The sequence below is a fragment of the Protopterus annectens genome, chromosome 1.part0, assembly GCF_019279795.1.
Source record: "Protopterus annectens isolate FY-2018-M chromosome 1.part0, PAN1.0, whole genome shotgun sequence".
NCBI classification, from domain to species: Eukaryota; Metazoa; Chordata; order Ceratodontiformes; family Protopteridae; genus Protopterus; species Protopterus annectens.
Genome location: NC_056725.1, coordinates 1,851,182,603 through 1,851,205,762, shown reverse-complemented (window position 1 = coordinate 1,851,205,762; position 23,160 = coordinate 1,851,182,603). Strand labels below are relative to the sequence as shown.

Below are 23,160 nucleotides of genomic sequence, written 5' to 3'. Positions count from 1 at the left end.
GGAAAGGTTACCAGAAAAGGCAGCTGCAATGGTATTCCGTACCACTGTTTTTATAGTACTGAAAATGTGTGCCCTAAAATAGTGAAAACTGATATTTGAAAGGTTACCTTTTGCAGGGTTGTTTACATACTGTATCCTTGAAATAGAGGCTTTGCCACTTCACCCCAAACTTCCAAATCTAGCATCAGTGGAGCCACTGTATCTCAGAGAAAGGGCAAAATGAAGTACTTTTGCAGTATTGAGATTCAAAATTTTGATCCTAGACATTATGATGGACAGCCCTAGAAAGAAGCTGGTTGCAACAAGTGGGCAGACATTTAAGATTATGGGTCTTCTTCTGGCATCATCTTTATAGGTTAGCATCTTCCTAATGCAACAGTACAATGCAACTGGTCAATTGGTCAACAATCTCACCCTTCCTTTTTTATTAAATATATCAGCGAATGTTTAAATTTAATAAATTGTAACAGTTTCTTTTTCTGTAAAATAAAGGAATTTGAGAAATTGCATAAATTCAGCTGCTTATTTTAAAGCACTGAAACGATGTTTGAATTAAATGCCGCATATACATTTGGTCTTAATGAAGGTATATATATCAAAGCATCTTTTAAGAAAATAAGAATCGACAAATGTTCTGTGGATGCTTCAGAATGTAACTAACCATCCTTAGGAAGGACATGAGACTCACACTGTGACCGGGTCTTTTGAAATCTAGCCCCAAGTGTAAGCTTGTTTATAGCAAGTCTTTTGGAATCAGGGCAGAAATATACTAAGAGCAACTGTTTTGGATTCTGGCCCAGTATATTATATGGTAAAAATAAAATAATTAATTTTGATTTAGTTTTTATGTTGGTGTAGGGCTAAGAATATCACAAAAGATCAAAGCATTGTTCTCCTTCATTACTGGCAAATACATGAAAATCCTTGGAGTTTCTTCCTGGAGTGGCATATTATACTTTTAAAATATAAAACTGCTCTAGGGAATACCTCTCAACATCTTAGTGCAATAAATCTGGACAAAGCCTAAAATAATGGGGTGAAAAAAACCCAAAATAGGGGCAGAGTTTAAGTATTGCTCTTATTAACTTAGAAAGTTGCTAGAAAAACAGAATTTATGTTAGAATTCATTTTCTGAAAGATATGAAGTCAGAAACTCAAATGTGTGCCATTATTTACTGACTTCAATCCTCACTGATTTGCCAGAAAAAAAAAATATGAGGAACAGACGAAATACATGAAGCAAAAATCTAGACATTCTCTGAACATCTGGACAGTTGAGAGGTATGCTCTAGGAAAATGTATTGCTGAAAAGCAAGGTTTTCAATGTTAGAACAAACAAAACGTAAAATAACATAGAGTTTCTGTGCTATATTTTTGCACACACGTGCAGACAGATATAGATTAGCTGTAGGCATTAATAAATATACATGTGCATACATACAGAAACACAAACATTTCCCCAGTTATATGTATATACATATACACATATAGATTACATATAGATTTTTGCATCTCTTATAACATCGAGATAATTGACAATTTATTTTATTGTGGTGGTCAGGAGTGCAGTATGATAGAATACTATATGAAAAGAGTGAAATAATTTGTTAGATGCTTAAGAAGCTCGTTTATAATCCAAGAAGAAATGAAAGCTGTATGCCTGTATCTATGTGTAATCTGTATATGTAAATCTCCAAATGAAGGAAATGGGCAGCTAGTCTTACTGTACTGAAGCTACCAAAAAGTCATCCATATGGAATACACAATTCATGCAATAACCTGTTCTGAATAAGTTACATAAAATAGTTTTTCAGTCCTGAAACAAAGAATGACATGCTTAATAAAACACTTATGCTATCAAAATAACTGATTCCAGAGTATGCTTGCGACAGTTTAAAAATCTTCTTAATTTGAACAAGAAGCTACCAAAATAAATATGTATTTTTGGTTTGTTGACTTTATAGCTTCCAAAGTATCACAGTTCAGTGGTGTGTCAGTTTATCTATTTGTTATTTTAGAGTCAAGATTGCTTAACAGCTGCTAAAATAGCTGCTTTAAATTAAATTACCTGCCATTGAAGTCTTCATCAACCCCATCATAGATTTCATCATCTTGTGAAGCTGGGGTGATTCCTACATAAAATTTTAGAGAAAATCTTGGGTTATACAGTATAACATCATATGAAAAATGTGTTGATATATTCCAAAAGTTAATTTTGTCTAATATCAGCATGAACTACTTTAAATTGCTAGAGACTGATATGCAAGAATTGTCTAAGCTGTTGACTTTACGGTATAATTTTTTATTTTACTAATTTTTTGATAGAGCAAGACACTATAAGCAAGTTCCTCTTTTCAGAGGAAATCAAAGAGCATGACCTGCTATCACACATTATGCAAAAATATATTGATGAACTCAGATTGAACATTACAGACAGCAACTCATTAGCAGTTCATAGCCACAAGCCTCTGTCCTATTCTGCAGTATTTTCTTATTAGTTTGAGATTTAGAACTCTTTGATAGCTAGGAGCACATGATCTGTAGAGACGTCCACGAAAAAAAGAGAAACAGGGGCATACTTTAGACTTGTTAGTCATTTAGTGAATTGATTTATGAAAACAGAATTAATATACAAATATAGCCGTAAAAATGAAAAACGTTCTGTTTAAATCAGTGCTGATTGCTATGATAAGCTGTTACTTGTAATGAGGACTAACGCTGTAGTACTTTTTATACCTTGTTTTGGCCTCAGCATTTCTCCAACTTGATTAATATTAGGCTGTGTACCTGCTTATTACCACATTCATGTCTGTCTTTCCCAGTTTAGCCACCTTACATCTTGTATCCCTTTGAAGGGCAGACCCACCCTTTCCAGATTTTTTATAGTCATTATAGTGGTGGTGAATTGGGGGCAATGTTAGGAAAATAATGGTAACCATTTGAAATGTCAGGACCCACTTCTGCAGGTCCCATAATATACAGAATAAATGGCTGAAAAAAATGGACTTACATATACTAAGATCAAGGTGGCCATTTCTTGGAATATTCCCTTTTCTCAGATGTGTGGCAAAGCCCTCCACCCCACAACGGGTGTGCAGGGGGGTTTGGCCCCTGCAAAAAAACTAAATTTAAAGGAGAAGAACAATCGTTGACATTCTATCTTCGACATTTTTAGCCTTTTTTTTTTCAGTGTGGCAAGCCCCCATGTACCACGAACATTTCAGTGGGGAGCAGGAATTAGGGATTCAGATAATGTGCTTGCCTGCATATACATAAGCTGGGGTCACTTTTTTCCCTTAATAGTCCATTAATGACAACTTGCACATATACTATCTGCAGTGGTGCAGCGGTAGCGTTGTTGCCTCATAGCAAGAGGTTCTCCTGTTCGATTCTCGGCTGGGGTGCAGGGAGTGCCTTCTGTGTGGAGTCTGCATGTCCTCCCCACGGTCGAGTGGCATTCCGAAAGACATGCATGAATGGGCGTGCCTTCATTGAAGGTTGGGTGTCGAGCTGGCAACTCAGCACCATAAAAAATCTACTGCCAATCATTAGCGGACCGGAGTTCCGCTGTGGTGACCTCTAACCGGGAAAAGCCGAAAGACAAACAATAACAATGACAACTTGCACATATAATGGCTCTAATCAGACATGTCTGTAAACTTCAGTGCAGCTGAACATTCTAGGGCATTTGCTTGTGGCTCTGATCTTAATAGCTTACAGCAGAAGCAGCTCTGTGGTGTATGACCCCTTAACTTCACCCCATTCCAAGGATGGAGATCAGGTGTTCAACTGCTCAGTACTTCCCTCCCTCCTGGACATCCCTTTGTCACATAGGCCAGCAGTGTAAAACAGATCACCAGTACCAACAATGTTGCCTTCTTTCTGTGATATGGGCTGTCTCATTGTTTTCCTTTCTAGTAATTATAAAAAGCAAAGAAATGTGGTAATTGGGGTTCAAAATATTAATGCTTACCTATCACCCTGACTGAAAGCTTTCACTATCTTTTATTCTAGTAGCATCGAAATGCTGAATCCAGAATGCCGAAAAGTAAACCAAAGCGAAAATTAATACATTGACAACCATGGTTCGATGTATTCGACATAGCAGGAGGTGACATCACTCACTTCCTGCTATGCACATTAATGTACTGTTAAACTCTTCGGTCAATAGTACTTTAATTCTGTTTTGCAGGTGAGCAAACCCCCCTGTTCCCCCACACCCCCTGCACATTAAATATACCAACACCGAGATTGTACTACAGTGAGGAAATGGGCTAATTCCCTGTTCTTCACTGAAACGTGATCTCCCTGCACAATGTCATCCCAAATCCTCGAATTACACTACCCATTCACTATAGTGTAGTTGATACATTTTGGTTCGACATTCTGCTGACTTGAAAACTGCAAGTTGAGCACATGCCAGTCAGCCGATGCAGTTTCAAGGTTTTCAGTGCAAACCTATATATATATATATATATATATATATATATATATATATATATATATATATATATATATTTTTTCCTCAGTAAGGCATTACAAAGACTAGCTATTTATTCAGAGGAAGAGAATTGAATGAGTTCTTTGAGTACTCTGGAGTTTGGCTTGAATATATCATAAAATATCTGTCTATCTATCTATATATATATATGTCTATCTATTATCTATCTATCTATCTATCTATCTATCTATCTATCTATCTATCTATCTATCAAGCTAGATAGATATGCTGTAGCCAATTTCTCCTGCTATGCCATTTAGCATTCCAAAATATAGCCTGTATTTTACATAACTGCAAACTGTAAAAAAAAAAAAAAAAAAACAGCATTGTGCAAAACAACAATTATAATACAGTACCAAGATGTACTGTGCTTTAGTGTAAAGCACAAGTTGGAACTTTTGCCTCAGAAGATGTATAGATTTTCTAACAAAAATACCTAGCTATTAGAGTAAAATAAATATAGAATAAGTAAGGCTCTGTTGTGTGATACGTGAAATATCTGCACTCTAAGATTAGGGAATTTTGTAATGAGTGGCAAAATCATAAATCACTAAACTGAGTTCGCTAACCTTTGAGTATAAAATATTTCTTGTGTCACATTGCTTAGTCTCCCACATATTGAATTTTTTCTTTTCCCTATTTTTTTATGTTTGAATTGTTTCCTGTTCATTTCAAGGAACTGTAGTAACTGTATAGCACCTACTGAATAGAGCTTTAAGTAGTTTTTGTCGATTCCTGTCAATGGATTGCCTCACAGATGGTTTTCTCTTGCATTTCTGAGATACTCATTAATCATTTTTTGTAATGTCAGTTCATTTTTATGCATTTTGTACTGTAGTGAGATTATGTTCTGATTTATTAGTTTTATAACTCGGTTATGTTTTTTGGTTAGTTTAATCTTAGTTTACAATATTAGAATCAGGTCTGTTTTGCCAGTAATACCACTTTGCAAATGAATAGTTACAGTCAGTATTTTCATATATTTTTGTTCTTTTGTTTTTTTTTTATTTTATCTTAAAATTAAATAATTTCATTTTTATGGGGTGAATTATGTAGATACCATTATTTGGAAGGACCATACATGCATTTTATTACTTTTTTACTTTCAAAATAAAGAATCCAACAAAAATAGAACAATGTGACAAATGACTATTCTCAATTAAAATTAAAACTTGTATTCCATAGCTAATCCCGCCATATAGCATTTTGTATAAATTCAGTATGTTAAGTTCTTTTTTTATATAGAAGTGAATGTTTCATATAGTTTTTGCTCTATTGTATTTTCTGTTTTACATTTTGTATAAAACTGTGGACTTTTGAGTTTGGAGGGTTTGTCTTAAGTATTTTAAGGTGTTTTAAGATTATGTGCATGTGTGTCATTTGCACGTGTACTGTGTGAATTTTACATTTAAGTTTTAGTGAGTGCTTAAATATGGTGGGCTTAGTGAATTTTGAGCAGGACTGATGATATACCAAGAACGTAGATGAACTTCTGATGATATGCCAAGGGGGCAGGTAGGCACTGATGATGTTCTAAGAGAGAAGATGCTCAAAATATATATTGTTTCACATCCTTTATTTTGGTCTACCATTATGTTATTGATTTTTTTTTTGTGTGCGTGCCTAAACCCTCACAGAAAAATGAACTGCGTTCACCTAAATCAAACCCATAAAATATGAACCTGGCTTTAAATGAATAAGAACTAATTAAGAGAGAACCATAAACAAGCCAACTGGAAATAGAATCGCTAATAAAAACAGTTCTGGTCCTAAATAATGTTTGCTTTTTATCTGTTTATCCCCTGCTGCTACCAACAATCAGCTGTCCAGTAATCAGTCAGCAGATTTGTGAGAACTGATTGTGGGGGCCGTTATAAAGTTAGCCATCAAAAATTTCTCAGATTTTTCTTATTTAACCCTAACTCTCCCTTGGACAGCTTGTATGCACAGAGATGTACAATCCTGCAATGCCTTCCACTAGGGATGCTAACAATCCTGCATGCATCCTTTGAAAGCTACCAAATGAGCAAGCCTGTGTTACTACATGCCATGCACCTGTCTCTCCAGTAGGTGTTGACACTGTGGAGAGACAGACATTCTCCTTCTTCCCTAAGATGAGTGAACCGATGCTGGTCTCAAGCCATCTGGATCTTAATCAGGGCTTCACTTCTTTATACCACAAGGCTGGGCTTCAGTCCTAAAGAACTAAACTTAATAGGATAAAACTGTCTAAAATAATTCACTATAGGTTCATAGGTTCATAGGTAGGTACTGAGCTATCTGCCCGAAGGCATATATTAGCCAAGCCACGTTGTACGGTATTCACCACCCCTTTGGTTAGTTCCCTAGGCCCTTGTTCTAGCAGCTAGTACCCTTGGCCCCTATCTAGTAAAGCTGTTGGTATGATCCCTGGTGTGAACTTTCTGTTACCTATCCACTCGTCAAGGTTCCTCTTGAAGAGTGATAGTGAGGGGCTCTGTCTTATGTAGATTGGGACCTTGTTCCATAGCAAGGGAAGTCTTTGCGAAGGGAATCTATCCCTCCAGCATGTTCTATTCATTGTTGTGCTGAGGTTTATATCCCTAGAGCGTGTAGCTCGAGTAGATTTGGTTTTGCTAAGATGGAGCATGTTCAACAGTTCTGGGTTGGACATGACTCTGTATGTTAGACAGAGATCGCCTCTGAGAAGGCGGTATGCAACAAAGTAAAGCCTTAGTTTTTTCAATCATGCTGCATAGGGCAACTGTTTGAGGCTAGTAATCCTCTTGGTGAGGTACCTCTGTGGTGTGTATAAAACTAACATATCCTTACATAAGTCTCACTGCACTCCTAAAGTAAAAATATACTCAACACTTTTAAAGTACATTAAAATTCACTTTAAAAACAGAGTAAAACATCACCCACACAACAGCTTATTCATAACAAGAAAACTTCAAAAATTGCAAGTAATGTAATTACTTCATCCCTCTGAAATAAATAGGAAACAGTAATACAGACTGATAAAAACAGTAAAAAAATAGATAAATAGACAATTGGCCAGATTCAATAAATCCTACACTATCCATTTACAGTGTGTGCATGTATCGCAGTGATGCATGGTAGCAAACTGTTTTAGATTCAGTAAGTGGCGAGTCGTGCAAACAAGGTAAACACTATGGCATGCTAATTACAGCATAAGCAGCTGAATTGTATGCTAATCAGCCAATCCAAGATGGAGGAGATATTCAACAAGCTATAAAGCAACTGCGTAGACTCAGCACTGTTTTTCTTGTGAAGTCCAAAACCTACTGGAATACAGACACAGAAAGGAGTCTACACAGAAACAATGTTAGGGGCTGCTGTTGCTTTAATTCATGTGCATGTGCAAGAGGCTGAAGTCTATGCTTCTGCTGCTGCTGCTGCTAATAGACCATGGCCAAGAAGGAGAAGAGTTTTCAGACCCTGGTTAACTTATCACAATCTACTTGATGTAGAAATTGTACAGCACTACTAGGTGGATAGAGACACATTACAGGAACTCTGCAACCTTTGTCATCCTCAAGTCAGAGTCAGGGCAAACTGAGGGAAACCCATCCCAGTGGAGACAAAGATATGTGTAGCACTTAGAATTTTAGCTACAGGTACCTTTCAGAGACCAACAAAGGACATGTTGGGAGTGTCACAGGCATCAGCATCCAGGATCCGCTATCAGTTCCTGAATACTATGCTCCAACATGCCAATGACTACACATATTTTCCCCATACTCCCGAGGACAAGGCCAGAAATATGCAGGAGTTCTACCATGTAGCACACTACCCTGAAGTGCTGGGTGCCATAGATTGAACACATGTAGAAATGAAGGCACCACCCAGATAACTGGGAAGGCTGTACATAAATAGAAAGGGCATTCCACTATATTAACTGCCAAGTCATGTGTAATGCCAAGGGAATCATCTTGAATGTGTTTGTTGGCAACCCAGGCAGTTACAGCAGCTCACATATCAGGCACACCTCCCAGTTTTATCAGATGTTCACTAGGGGTGTTATCCCACAGGGTCATTTACTGGGGGAATGCAGATAATACACTGGAACTGAAGCTGATGATGCCTATCAGAAATGCACATACACCTGCTGAAGAGTGCCATAATGAGGCACATGCTCAAACCAGAAATGTCATAGATTTTGTGTTTGGGCTGCTGAAGTTGTGGTTCTAGTGCCTAAATACATCTAAAGGAGCCCTGCAGTAAACCCACGTACATGTACTGAAATAATCACTGTATGTGCCATGCTACACAACGTAATCCTGAAAAAACAGGTTCAGAGTGATCAACAACAGGAAGGGGCATGCACCCTACCACCAGCAAGGTTACCAGAGCCACACGCAGATGAGGAGTCGGGGGAAACCAGTAGCTGCTGTGGGTGTAGGCATACATAAGTGTGCTCAATATGCCCTCGCATTGGCTAACAGACAATGCATAACACACTCACTCACCACCTAAGGGGCTAAAACCTTCCACCTACGCACATACATATAGTAAGATTGATGCCAGGCAATGTTCACAACCTTTACATACCCATGTAATGGCTGTGTACTGCTAGCAATAGACAGAGTAAGCCCTAAATGAAGCTGTTGCAACTACTGGATTTACGAGGTAAATGTTGAACCTGGAGTGTATTGTGTAATATTATGAATGACTGGCATATTCTTGAATGTTTTTACTTGGTGATGTAAGCAAGTAAAAGGTGGGTGATTTGTACAGAAATTACTTTAACATGCGACAGCAGAGACCTATTTGACTTACATGTGTCCATTATTAAGTAGTAGCTCTCAGGCATCAAAGATTCACACATTCATACCTCTCCAAAGTACTGCTGGTCACCGCATGCTCTCAGTTTAGCACCATATGTTTGTACTGGAAAATCATTAAAGGGAGAAGTTAGAAAGTATTGAGATACATTTCAGTTTCACACTTCACAACCCTCACATGATCATTAACAATCAATGTCTTTCGGCTTTTCCCGGTTAGGGGTCGCCACAGCGGAACTCCAGTCTGCTAATGATTGGCAGTAGATTTTCACGAACGCCGAGGTGCCAGCTCGACGTTCAACCTTCAACAAAGGCACACCCATTTATGCATGTCTTTTGAATGCCCACCCAACCACAGGGAGGACATGCAGACTCCACACAGAAGGCACTCCCGACACTCCCCGCACTCTAGCCGAGAATCGAATGGGAGAACCCAATACTGATGCAAAAAAAAAAAGTTTGATGCTATCAACTGTCTGACTTTCTAAGACCAATATAAGTCAAAGGTACAATTAACCATTCAACATCACAAATGCAGATATACCAAGCACTAAGTCAGCTAGACACCCTGAGAATCAGACACAAAGCTTATGTATCAAAAACCACACACTACACTCGAATAAACCAAAAAACAACAAAAAGCCAGGGCCTCCAAATAAAACACTTTATTCTCTCTCTGACGTCTCAGCAGAAAGTTTATGTATCCCTGAATCCTAAAGACAGCAAGCAGGGATATGGCACAGTTATCATCACTTAAACAGGATGTTGTGTGTGTGTGGGGGGGCAGGAAGTCTAGGCTGACACAAAAGGTCAGTAAGTGTGTGTGAATTAGAAAGAGAAGCAGGCAGACATTCAGATAAAGTAACAAATGGCCAGTGAGACAAATGAATGTAACTGTTGTATGTGTCTGTATGCGTCCTCCAGGTGAAACCAGTGTGCGAGTGTCTGCATGAACAAAGCCAAGCTCTGTGCTAGCTCTACATCTTGGTATGGCAGACAGGTGTGAGGCATGCATAGTAGAGGCATCAGTTCATCATTGTCTTACCTGATGACGAGAACTGGCTCTGCCAGGAGTTGCACTGGCACACCCACAGTCAGATGCACTGCTGCTACCTAAATGTGACTGATGTCTACTGGATGAGCTCCCCTCACGTGGAAACCCAGACCACCACCCCGTGGCCTGCCATGTCTGGGTGTGGACAGCTCAACCACTGATGGAGCAGTGGAAGTGCTGCCACTATGGGAGCGTAATTGGGAATGGCCATGTTGGCTAACAGTAGATGATGTGGCTAACCTGTGCCTACAAGGATGCTGTCCCCCTCCCAACAGACATTGCCATTCCAACATGTCATTCAGCTGATCCATTGAATGGGCAACATGGTAGAGGCAGTCACACATGTCAGCCTGTGCCACATCTTAAGCATTTCTCTGGATGACCTATGGGAATGTGCCTGTGCTTCCATGATGACCCGAAACATACACTGAGTGGCACAGGAAGAGACACCTGGTGGAGAATGGACAGCAGGCCTCCTCCAAGCATCCCTAACAACCCTCCTGTGTGGCTCCTCATCCACACTTTGGTTATGGCCAGAGTCAACAGGCAGTGAAGCCACAATAACCTCACTTCCTTAATCAATTTCTCACCCTCCACCTGTCCAATATCTGAGGGCTCACTGGAATGGGTAGGTGTAGGCCTACTGGCTGTGTCTGATGGAATTACAGAGGATGGCTCTATGTCAACCACAGTGTCAGGTTCAACCTCTGCACCCCCCAATTATGCCTCTGTTTGGCCATCATCATTATCAGAGTCTGCTGATACTCTGGCATCAGGTGGTAGAAGTCCCACACTTCCACTATCAGAAATACCTGTGATAATAAGCAACAAACACAGGAAAAAATTAATACCTACGCTACTATAGTCCACTATATGCTAACAAACCAAAGGTGGTGCCACTATTGCAGACAGTACAGCAATACACACAAGAGTCCTGTCAGCAGCATCCTACACTAAATATTTCTATGAACTGCTCATCAGTTCTGACTAAAAAATGTTTGGCTTCCCTATAACAGCTAGTTACAGATCCCATTCCATGAATCATGATGTGCACGAAGCCTACTTGACCAAACTGGAGTCAGTACAAATATTGCCAAATACTCTGGTCATGGGGATTTCAATTATCCTACCACCAACTGGGAAACCTACTCTAGCCCTTAACTCACTAGTGCAAAAGTTCCTTGACCTTGTTAACTCAAATGTCCTTGAACAAAGTGTTCAAACCCCAACAACAGGAATAAACATACTACATCTGGTCCTCACTAACATGACAAACAGATGTACCACCGCAACTGTTGGACTCTCATTAGTTAAATCTGACCACAAATCAGCCACCTTCAAATTGGCACTAACACCAGAACTCACAAAGGGTGGAATCATGCTAAAATACTTCACTAAGGCAAACTATACCCTCTTAGGGGAAGGTATAAATACATTCCAGGCCCCATCCCCAGCTGGAAGTGGTAACTACACCAAAGCTTACACTAAAGCCCTGTACAATCACTTTCATAAGTGTATAGACTCTGCTGTTCCAGACAGAATCAAAGCTAGAGATCCAAGTAAAAACAAGCTGCCCTGGTGGCCATCCAGCATCAACAAGCTTTACAGCAAATGCAAAAAGTTGCTTTCTAGGAAAACTAAGGTGAGGCCCCAAGAATGGAAGAGCACCCTCCTCAGCCTCAACAGACAAATAAGGCATGTCAAATCCTCTAAGAGTAACTTTGAGAAAAACTTAGCAATCAAAGCCAAGGATAACCATAAGGCTTTTTACAGCTATGTATGCAGCCTAAAAGTTAGGACCCAAGCATGTGCCAAACTAGTGACTAACTGTATCACACATGCTGATCCTGCAACAATAGCAAACCTACTGGTGGACAGATTTGGTGAAAATTTCACTCCCTTATCAAAACTTATCACAAACCTTGCCTCCAACTTCCCGCATCCTACATATCCAAAGAGCAGGTCATTAAAGCCTTGTCTAAGACAAAAACACAGTCTCTATGGGACCAGACAGCATTCCAGGCTGTCTTCTAAACAAACTAAAACATCAATCACAGCCTAACTACAGGCTATGTTCCTGTGGAATAGAGAACAGCAACAGTTATTCCACAGTGGTGTCTTAACAACAGACCCAGGTAATTAAAGACCCGTAGGTCTGACCATCCTCATCAGTAAGGCCATGGAACATATGTCCATTTATGGACCTCATATATAAAGACATAGTAACCTCCAAACCATGGATCTGACTCAATTTGGCTTCCTCAAGGGCAGATTCTGCCTGTTAAACCTTGTGGATTTCTTTGAAAATGTAACCAGGGCCATTGACGAGGGCAATTCTGTTCACACAAAATACCTCTACTAGCCCAAGGCCTTCGATACATTCGCACAAACAGGCATTATTGATAAACTTAGCAAACTTGAATGTAAACCCTTTTGTTGTAAGATGGGTTGTCAAATGGCTCACAAACCGGTGACACACTATCAAAGTGAGTGACTCCACATCAACCAGCAGACCTGTCACCAGCAGGGTGTCACAAGGGTCAGTGCTGGGCCCCCTTACTGTTTGGTATATACTTCTCAGATGTTCAGGCCAAAACTAAAGGACTGTGGCTGACCAGGTTTGCAGACGACTGCAAACTGGGTGCAATTATCAAATCCCCAAATTATGTCAGTATACTTCAGGAGGGTCTTAAACAGACCAACAACTGGTGTCTTTGTCACAGTCTCAAATTAATGCAATGAAATGAATCATCATTCCCTTTAGTAAAAACAATGTGCCTTCACACTATCAAATTAACAATACCATTTGTACCTCTTCATAGGTACAATACCATTTGTACCTATGAAGAGGTAAGGGATTTGGGATCACAAGTATATTGCAGCCTTAACTTTGACCACCATGTGGCTACTGTAGTAAGGAAGGCCTTCTGCATAGCACACTTGATTAGCAAAGGCATTGCCTCTAGAGCAAAGGAGGTTATAACCCCTCTATACTCGTGACTAATCAGGCCCATAATTGAGTATAATGCCCCTTTTGGCAGGTATTGCACAAAGCATCTGCAGCAATTGGAGAAACCTCAGAGGTTTCTAACAAAGAAGATCAAGGGACTCCAGCATGTGCCTTACACAGACTGACTAAAGTCCCGGTCACTATACTCAGTATCTTATAGACTTCTTAGAGGAGATTTATGCTTGGCTTACAGAGCAATCTCTGATCCAATCCTAATGAATTTGCTGCACATCCGTAAATTTGTTGGACATCTGTAAATCAAACAGGACTAGAGCTACCCATTCCAGGGACCTAAATATGGCCTGAAACTTGAATAGGACATACTGGAGGTACAGAATTGTCTCCCAGTGACTGCCATGTCTTTGGAATAGGCTGCCAATTCATGTAAAGCAGAGGACCTCTATGACACTGTTCAAAAGGAACTTGGATGAGTGGCTGGGGCACTGTAAATTCATACCGGGGATAGCGTCCACAGCCCTCCTGGACATGGGCAGTCATTACTAAATACAATGCTGGGTATTGACTAGAGTATCTATGGTATTACATTGGGATGGAACAGCTAGGCTTGAAATTACCTCTGGGTCAACAGCCTGGTAACCTCCTATGATCCTCTGATCCTATGATCCTATGATTACTGTGTAGAGATGATAGTCTACTCCCAATCCTGGATGGTCCTGGAAGAAGCTAAGCAAAAGATAAAGACAGCTCATCACAATTAACACAGGGGGTAAAACTGTTTGCCCTTTACATGTCTATTAACTATACTTTCAAGCAAGAACATGGATGACAAGTCCAACCTAAGCCCCATGTGTAATCAATCAGAATGTGTTAACTGCAGCAATCTAAAATCCCCCCAACCAATTTCCTGTTAAACAGACCTAACTTATTGATGTAATACAAGAGTATTGAACAATGGAGATACATAAGCCTATCTGGAAGCTCCTCCTGGGACATACTTGTTGTCCCTGAAATAGCACTAATGTCAAGGACACAGCACAAACCACAAGACACATACCTCACCTACACAGTGTGCCCCTCAACCTAAGCCCCTAAGGCAAAACAGCTTGCCCAATACAATAATCATAGGTGATTCAATAGTGAGGCAAGCTGATGACCCACTCACTAGGCTAAATAAGGAGAAGGTAACAGTCAGCTATCAGGTGCCAGAATCCGACACATAATAGACGCACTCAGGTCACTCCACAACAAGTACAAGTATGACTCTGTCATTGTCTATGTGGGTGTGAATGACCTGAGATGCACCTATCCAGACTACACGAAAAGAGACATGGTGGAGCTCTCAGATTATATGGCCCAGGCAGGTATGTCCCTAGTCCTGAACAGCATCCTACTATAACAATTGGCTAAGCTTCTGATGTCATTCTATGTGAATCCAGTGTCTGTCTGCTTAGGATGACATGATTGACAGACCTCGATGCTTTGCCAGAGATGGCCTGCATCTGTCAACCCTGGGTTTTCTTGTACTGGCTAAGGCTCTTGCCACCCCTATAGTGCCTTTTTTAGGTGGTGTTCCAAAGACCAAATTACCACCATAACAGCTATAAATAAATGCAATCTGAGGGTCATGCTGCTCAACGCTAGAAGTCTAAATCTCACGATGCACTCACTTGAAGCACTCCTCAAAATGGAGAATATCGACATTTGTGCTGCAAGAGAGACCTTGTTTAAAGCAGCAGAAAGCACCCCTGTGCTACCAGGCTTTAACTCATTCCACACCTTTTTGGCCTCAGAACATGGACCAAAGCTCCAAAGGTGGTGGTGTCTCCATATTCATAAAGGATATACACACCTCCAGACTAGTAGCACAGCATAACACATCTGAGATACTTCAGGTACAACTAACATTGGGTAAAACGGTGATTCAGGTCATAACCTGCTATAGGTCCCTAACCATATCCCAAGACTCTTACTCCATGTTCTTAAGCATCCTGGAAACTATTAGGATCCAACCCAACAATCTCATACTAGGTGAATTCAACTACCCTTCCAGCAACTGGGAAAATTCTCTTGCACCAATACACTGGCCCAACGCTTCCTGGAATTCATCAATTCTAATGCCCTGGACCAGGTCATTCTTACCCCCACTAGAGGAAGCAACATCCTTGACCTGGTTATTTGTAACATAGGCAACCATTGCTCTACACCAATAGTCAATTCCTCCCTGGTTAGATCCGACCACAAACTAATCACCATGCTAATCCACATCTCACCCACACCCCCCACAAAGGTAACCATCAAGAAAAAGTTCTCCAGAGCTGACTTTGGGCAAAACTGAAACCAAGTTAACCTAGGAACTGCCCATGCTCTGGAATAGACTTCCCATACATGTCAATCAGAGCACCTCACTGGCCCTTTTTAATAGAAATCTTGAAGGGTGGATGGGAAATAGAAAGCTCACCGTGGGGCTCACTCCAGTGTCTCTACTTGAGAGAGGCACTGGGAACTAATTTTGGGTGGCACAATGTTAGGGCACTTCTATGGGCTAGGCTTGTAAAGGCTCCAGGGCCATTAGTCTAGTACACACATGTGAACCTATGAACCTATGAACATGCTGTTCTGCACTTTCATGGGAGCTTTCTGGATCTTTGACAGTGAACAGGAACTCTTCATTTGCTGTTAGTGGTAGATCTGTAGCAGGCCTCCCAGGTTCCCATCTGATCATGGGCCATTACAGCTGCTCTTCTCCATGCAGATGAGATCATGTCAGTGGCCCTGGGGTGCACCTGATCATATGTCTTGCTGCAGCTGCCCACTGCATTCACATCTGCAACTATTTGCTGCCAAATCTGCACTCTGCCTGACATATTTCCACATCCCCTCTCGAGCAGAAAGGCAACATGTTGCCTAAGAGCTTCCACAATGACCTGATTCTCAGGGTCACTGAAGGGTGGATTTTGGGGATTGAGACACCTGGGTGCCATAGTCCTAGGTGTCCTAAAATACAACAAAAGGATAATACATATACACATCATATAACTAAACATACCTGTTCCTAGATAAAACAGAAAAGGTTGGATGCAAAACAAGGGAGAGTAACAATAGCAACATATTCTTGCTTGTGTCAAAACAGAAATGCAGATTTGCTCCTCCACCCCCAAAAGAAAAGGCAAATGATACATTTTGCTAACAAACCATCAGTGAAATGATAAAAGTGCTATCAAATGAACTGTCCCTGAAACGTGTACAGTTTTAATACAGAACATTCCATTTTAAGCTATTGCCAATCCTGTATGCCTGTGAGATGCCCTGACAAACATGCCCATGCCATTGGTACATGTTTAAGTAATGCATACATATAACAGTAGCATTTGCTTGCCTCAGATACAGAGTTCTGTAGTTGGTGTACTTAGGTAGGGGCTCTGCTGTCACTGCAGTCAACTGGTGTATGTGTGTGTTTGTGCACTTGCTTGACATTATATAGAGCCTTTTACACCAGCATGTGGGACATTGTGATTACCATATTCTCCTCAACAGACACTGCTGATGTCATCAACTTTTAAGTGTTGTTTGAAACAGTCCAAGTTAGACTTCAGCTGTGGTGCTGCCTTAAATACAGAGTTCTATAGTCGGTGTACTTGGGTAGGGGTTCTGTTCTCACTGCAGGCAACTGGTGTGTGTATGTTTGTGCTGTTGCTTGACATTAGAGAGATCCTTTTACACCAGCATGTGGGACATTATTACCATATTCTCCTGAAGAGACACTGATGATATTATCAGCTATATCTGATTTAGGATATGCATGTTTCCCACCTGGGCAGGGACAAAGACTGGCCTGGAGGCCAGGTAGAAGTCACCTTATCCTATACAATCCAGATTACAGTAACATGGCTTTCATTCTATCCACATACATCATGGTATGGTTTGTAGGCCCTGTGCTTTCTTGGTGAGAAACCCATGTGGTCTCTCCAGTTGCTGCATGTGTCTGGTGAGGTACATGCAAAACAGAGCATTATACTCTATTAGTGTTCTGATGAGGTCCGAGTACAGTGCTGTAATATGACCCTGAAATCTGAGTACAATGGCATGATTTATGATATGCAAAACATAGGCTTTCAGTACCAGTGTGGACACTTGGTGGTCAGAGTTCAGGTTGATCGCTATCTACATGTGTTCCCAATGCTTGCATCATTGAGTTTCAGCATAACGGGACTGTTGTCAATTCTGTAATTAGCAGGGAATTCCATTTTGCAGAAGGATGAAATAAAGACACATGTTTGCATTTATTTGTAGACTGTGTGGCTTTGTCACCAAACATTTGTTTGTGTTAGCCCCTGCTGTAGTATGTTATCATCATAGGTGGACTCAATGATTGCACCCAGTATGCAAGAATCAGCAAATGTGGTAAGCCAAAGGCCATATACTTTAGCCTGAACTGCTGAGAAATAGACTCCAAACAGTAAAGGGCCAAGCACAAATGCCTGGGGTACACCAATGGTGACAGCTCTACCGGTACAGGTTGATTCACCAACCTTCACAGTATGTGTTCTGTCAGTGAGCCAATTGGTTACCCATCTACTGACATAAGGGTTAATTCCCAGCTGGGGTGAGATTTTCAATAATACCTGCATGGGCGATTGTGTCCAAACCCTAGGCCAGATCAGGATAATCAGTATGCACTGTCTTACTTTCATCCAGGCCTATCACACAGAATCAATAGGCTGTGACGGCATCACAGATCACCTATCTCATGACAGCACATACACCTTTCTGATACAGTTGAATGCACACTTTAGCACACCCTCCACACAGGTTATGTTGTTGTAGAAGAGGGTACATCAACATGTATCCATGTGAGTTGGCAGGACAACATCCAATGCATGCATGTAGAGACACATCCTGACTCTTCTCATCTGTGAGGTAGATCAACATGTCATCATGGACCTTTTATTAAATGGACACTAGTAATATCCCAGCTGTGTGCAACAGACCTGTGTCAGTTGTTAATGTACATCATATCTGTTACATCTTTTAGATGTCCTCAAAGAGGTCATCGAGACATACATGATGACAGCACTATCATCCTTTTGACCTTGACAAGACCAAGGCATTTGACACAAATCCACACAGAGGTATTCACTCAACACTGTCAGATGTGGCCATAAACACCTATATCACTAAGTGGGGAGACCAGTGGATCACATACACGGCATCTAAATATGTTGAAATGTGTGAAATGAACTATATCTCAGGTCGAGTTATCATCAGGACTTTCTGCTAGGCCCTTTCCTGTCCATTATTTAAATCACAGACATCACAAATGACATTTACATCCTGTGTTCAAACAGCTGTGTGAAGGACTACAGATTGTGGGCAGTCATTGAGTCCAACTGTGATATTACTGATATTATCAACACACACTAGAGATTGCTGTCACAATCATGACAATACATGTAATGACACAAAAAGATGGGAATTTGTTACACCAGGAAATATACAACTCAAGTATAATGTAGACCTCACACCCTATAATCAGAACAACATTTATGTGACCTGTGTCATTCGGTAGATGGTATGTGGAACATCCACCAGCATGGGGCCACAGGGATGACTTCTCCCTTTTATGTAACACAGCTACTGAGTATGTGAAGGACATCCACATCAGATCCTTCTTCACATCAATGACATATATGGATGAACTTTGAAATATTGAAGTGCAAAAATATCAAACAGGAAACCATCAATACCAAAGGATCCGAATGCAAACTAATGAAAAAAAAAATCATTGTTTTGCAGGGAATAAGACTGCCTGCACCCACAATGTGCAAAGCTGCAGACCCATACTCCCTGCTAAGTATATATTACAACTCTGAGATTGCACAATAGCATTGAAAGGGCAAATTCCCACTCCATTATTCTGAGACCTCCCACAAAATAATGCCTGGTAAAACAATCAATGATTATTTGATTACTTCTGCCAGCAATAAAGACATTTGATATTATGAGCATTCAGTTATATGGAGTGTTTCCACATACATACACGCACTCTCTCTCTCTCTCTCTCTCTCTATATATATATATATATATATATATATATATGGGTCTATATTATCTTATCGAAAAGCTGTACCATCAAATGGCTTTTCATTGACCTCTAAAACGCGAAGTCCCATTACAGCGAACATCCAAATCAGCGATTTCTTTCCTTGGGAAATAAATCACTCGCCCTACCATGAACTACACACCACTTTAAACATTGCAAAGTGAATGTGGGGGGCTGTGCCTCCAGCCCCCCTTACTAAATATACCAACTCCGAGATTGCAGTACAGTGGTGAAAAGGGCAAACTGACAAGGATGGCCAAGCGATTTCTTTCCCCGGGAAAGAAATCACTGATTTGGCCATTCACTGTAATGGGACTTCGCTTATTAAGGGTCGATGAGAAGCCATTCGATGTCATTACATCTCTGCTCATTTAACTGTAAAAATTACATAGATCATTCCTTTCAATAAAATAATCTATGGTGTTACACTGAAAATAAATAATAGTGACAATAAGGGAATTTGTTATCCCGACATCTGAGCAATCTTTAGTTACTATATTTAGAGATTTACAGGTGTGGGGGTACAGGGCATTGCCTTACTGTAACAAATACTTACTTTTTATGAATTATGTTACTTTTAATGGGTAGAATTTTGATAGGTAGGGTTTGTTATATTAAAGCTTGTCCCCAGAAGCAACTTCTCTTTTCAGAATCTCCAGATTGGCTGCAAAAGCAGACAAAAGTCATCAGGCAGGTCAAAGGGGGGCATCACCCAAGTGAGACATGGAACGAGGCAATATTGTAGACAAGAACGCCGAAATGGTTTTCTGAAGGCATCAGTATGCAGAGGAACGACAGAATGAAGGAATGAGATGAACTGTCTGTACAACTTGAGCTAATAACTGTGATGGAAGCAAACATGGGACAACCACAGCTAAGGAAGGATAAGCGCTATCAGGAATATCAGGAACCATCCTTTCAGTCATGGATGAGACAAATGGGAAAGCAGGACATATTTCACAATTAATGGGAATAAGCATTTCAAAAAAACCCTATCTGATGCTGAACTAAATGTCTTGAAAAAGGTGGTTAAAACTGTAACTTCTTTGACACGGATTATGAGAATGTAAAATCAGAGTTATTTAATCTCTGATAATGTAGGTAGCAGTAGTACTGAGCTGTATATGAGAAAAGAAAGTGTATATACTCCATTATTTCATTCAATACTTTAAGTTTGAGACAGACTCTGAAAAACAGATTCAGACAAGTGCAGATGGTAGCAGAGGCACTAGTTAATATTTATTAGTATGTGAGTAAAATAAGTTAAATGTAGTGTTATAGGTTTTATTGTTTACTATAGTGTGGAAATGTTAATGCGGGCGGCTGTGGTGGTTCAGCGGTTAGCGTTGCTGCCTCACAGCAAGAGGTTCTCCGGTTTGATTCTCAACTGGGGCGCCTTCTGTGTGGAGTCTGCATGTCCTCCCTGTGGTCGCGTGGGTTTCCTCCGGGTGCTCCGGTTTCCTACCACATCCCGAAGACATGCTGTAGGTGGATTGGGCACTCTAAATTGGCCCTAGGTGTGAGTGTGTGCATGTGTGTGCCTTCTGTGGAAGGTTGGGCACCGGGCTGGCAACTCGACACCGTAAAACTCCACTGCCAACAATGAGCAGACAGGTGATCCACTGTGGTGACCCCTAACCAGGAAAAAGCTAGAAGAAGAAGTGTGGAAATGTTAACAGATTGAAGTAGGCACAGGATGTTTTGACCCCGGACAATTTGACCCTGGATGATTTGACCCCAGTATTAATGCTATTAACGTTAGTAGCATTAATGGATTACAAAATTACATCTTAAAAAAGATCTAAAATTCAAACCAAAAAAAATGGCGCGAGTTCAGCATTCACTTAAAACCCATATGTTAGCATTATAGCATTATTTCTACATCATCAAGGCTGGCATCAACATTATAACCTAGCAAAGCAACCAAGAAAAAATATTTTCTTAAATGTCCCGGACTGTAGCTCAGAACTCCCCCTGTAAGCCTCTACTTTTTTTTTCAGAAAAAAGTAGAAGCTTACAGTTAACAAATAATGATAATAATATTTTATGATCCAATGTGCGGACCCTCACACAGCCTTATAAAGACAGTTGTTAGCACTATAAAGAAACATGCCACATAAACTGTTATTGTTAAAAGAAATGTACCACATAAACTTGAGTGATTTTCTTCCCAGCAAAAAGTCTTAGTTTAGTTTTCCTAAAACAGTATTACAACAAGTAAGGCAGGAAGCATACAGTCTTTACATCACAGCAAAACAGGAAAATTTAACTACTGCCACCTACTGGTTGCCATTGCTTAATGGGCTAACTTAATATACTAAAAAGCATGTTAACTTTCTGATTAAATGTCGAAAATGATTTAATTGTAAACATATTAAAACTTGTTATTAATTAAATTATTTACATATTAAATTATAGATTAAATACATTAGCATTAACATATTAAAATTTAAATAACATATTAAATTACTATTTAAAAATCCTGATTAAAATACTAAATTTAATTGAAAAACTGTTAATTTTGTGTGGTTTATTATTTATTATTACAAAATGCTTTTATTAAATTTTATTTGGAGTTAAATAGTCCGCGGTCAAATTATCAGGGGTCAAACTGTCCAATACATATTCTCATAGACAATAAATGAAAATTTAAATATGAAAGTCTATACAATTGCATTGGGGTTCAATCATCTGGGGTCAAACTGTCCTGCTTCCAACTGAAGTTCCTCATAGTCCTGGAGTAGCAATACCTTTACATTTTATGGTTCTAGTATTGAACTCAGGTAGTAAAGACTGGGAAGATGATTATTGGCTATCATAACATCAGCATCTGATATGGTGTCAAATCAGATGCAAAGATCCAGTCAAAAGCAATCCCCTCACATGAAACATTATTATTCTAGTAGTGAGAAATTATCTGTGCATGACCAAGTAGATGGACAGAAGGATGAGAAAATAGGCATCCGAGAAACATTTACAATGAAAACATAAGACACCCATAATAGCCATTTAAATCTTATTATTAAAATAAGGTTATTTAGCCCCCTCTTTCTGTGTGTGCATGTATATACATTATAAACATGACTCTATATATACATATATATATATATATATATATATATATATATATATATATACACACATATATATATATATATATATATATATATATATATATATATATATATATATATATATATATATATATATATATACATACATACATACAGAGAGGGAAACAGCAAGATAGACATAGGTACGGGTAAAGGTACATATATAAATAGATGTAGCTTGACTTTCAGTGATACTAAGAACATCTTTTTCTGGAATATATTGTATCTGAGATAGTGAATGAGTGCATGTTATATCATTATGGTAGACCAGTTCTCTACTAATTACTTTACATGTACTGTCAAATGTCAGTCAGAATACTGAAGCCTACCTAGAGATATAATTTCTAAGTACAGAATGTGTTGCTGTAGCCAGTTATACAATCACTGATGGGTCAGGTTTACACTAAACACTGTATGATCATGTAGGACTTATTATATAGCTTGCAACAAATACTGTACTTAAATGGAATCAAATCATTGCTGTTTTAGTGGCACAAACGGATGCATTCTGTAAACTGATGCAAAAGTACAAGTGGATGAGAATGCTGGAACAAGATATAAAATGATGTTGGCTCATGTGCTATATAAAACCACATAGCACTAAACAAGGCACTTGTTATATATGCACTTAGCC

General features: G+C 39.7%; 1 protein-coding gene across 1 annotated transcript in view; it reads right to left on the bottom strand.

Moving 5' to 3' along the window:
* Positions 1 to 23,160, bottom strand: part of FYB1 (FYN binding protein 1) — a 2,052,110-nt gene that overhangs the window by 229,775 nt on the left and 1,799,175 nt on the right. Inside the window, exon 13 of the mRNA XM_044069852.1 lies at positions 2,069 to 2,132. Coding sequence (XP_043925787.1) covers positions 2,069 to 2,132 — 64 coding nt within the window. The remainder of the gene's footprint in view (positions 1 to 2,068; positions 2,133 to 23,160) is intronic.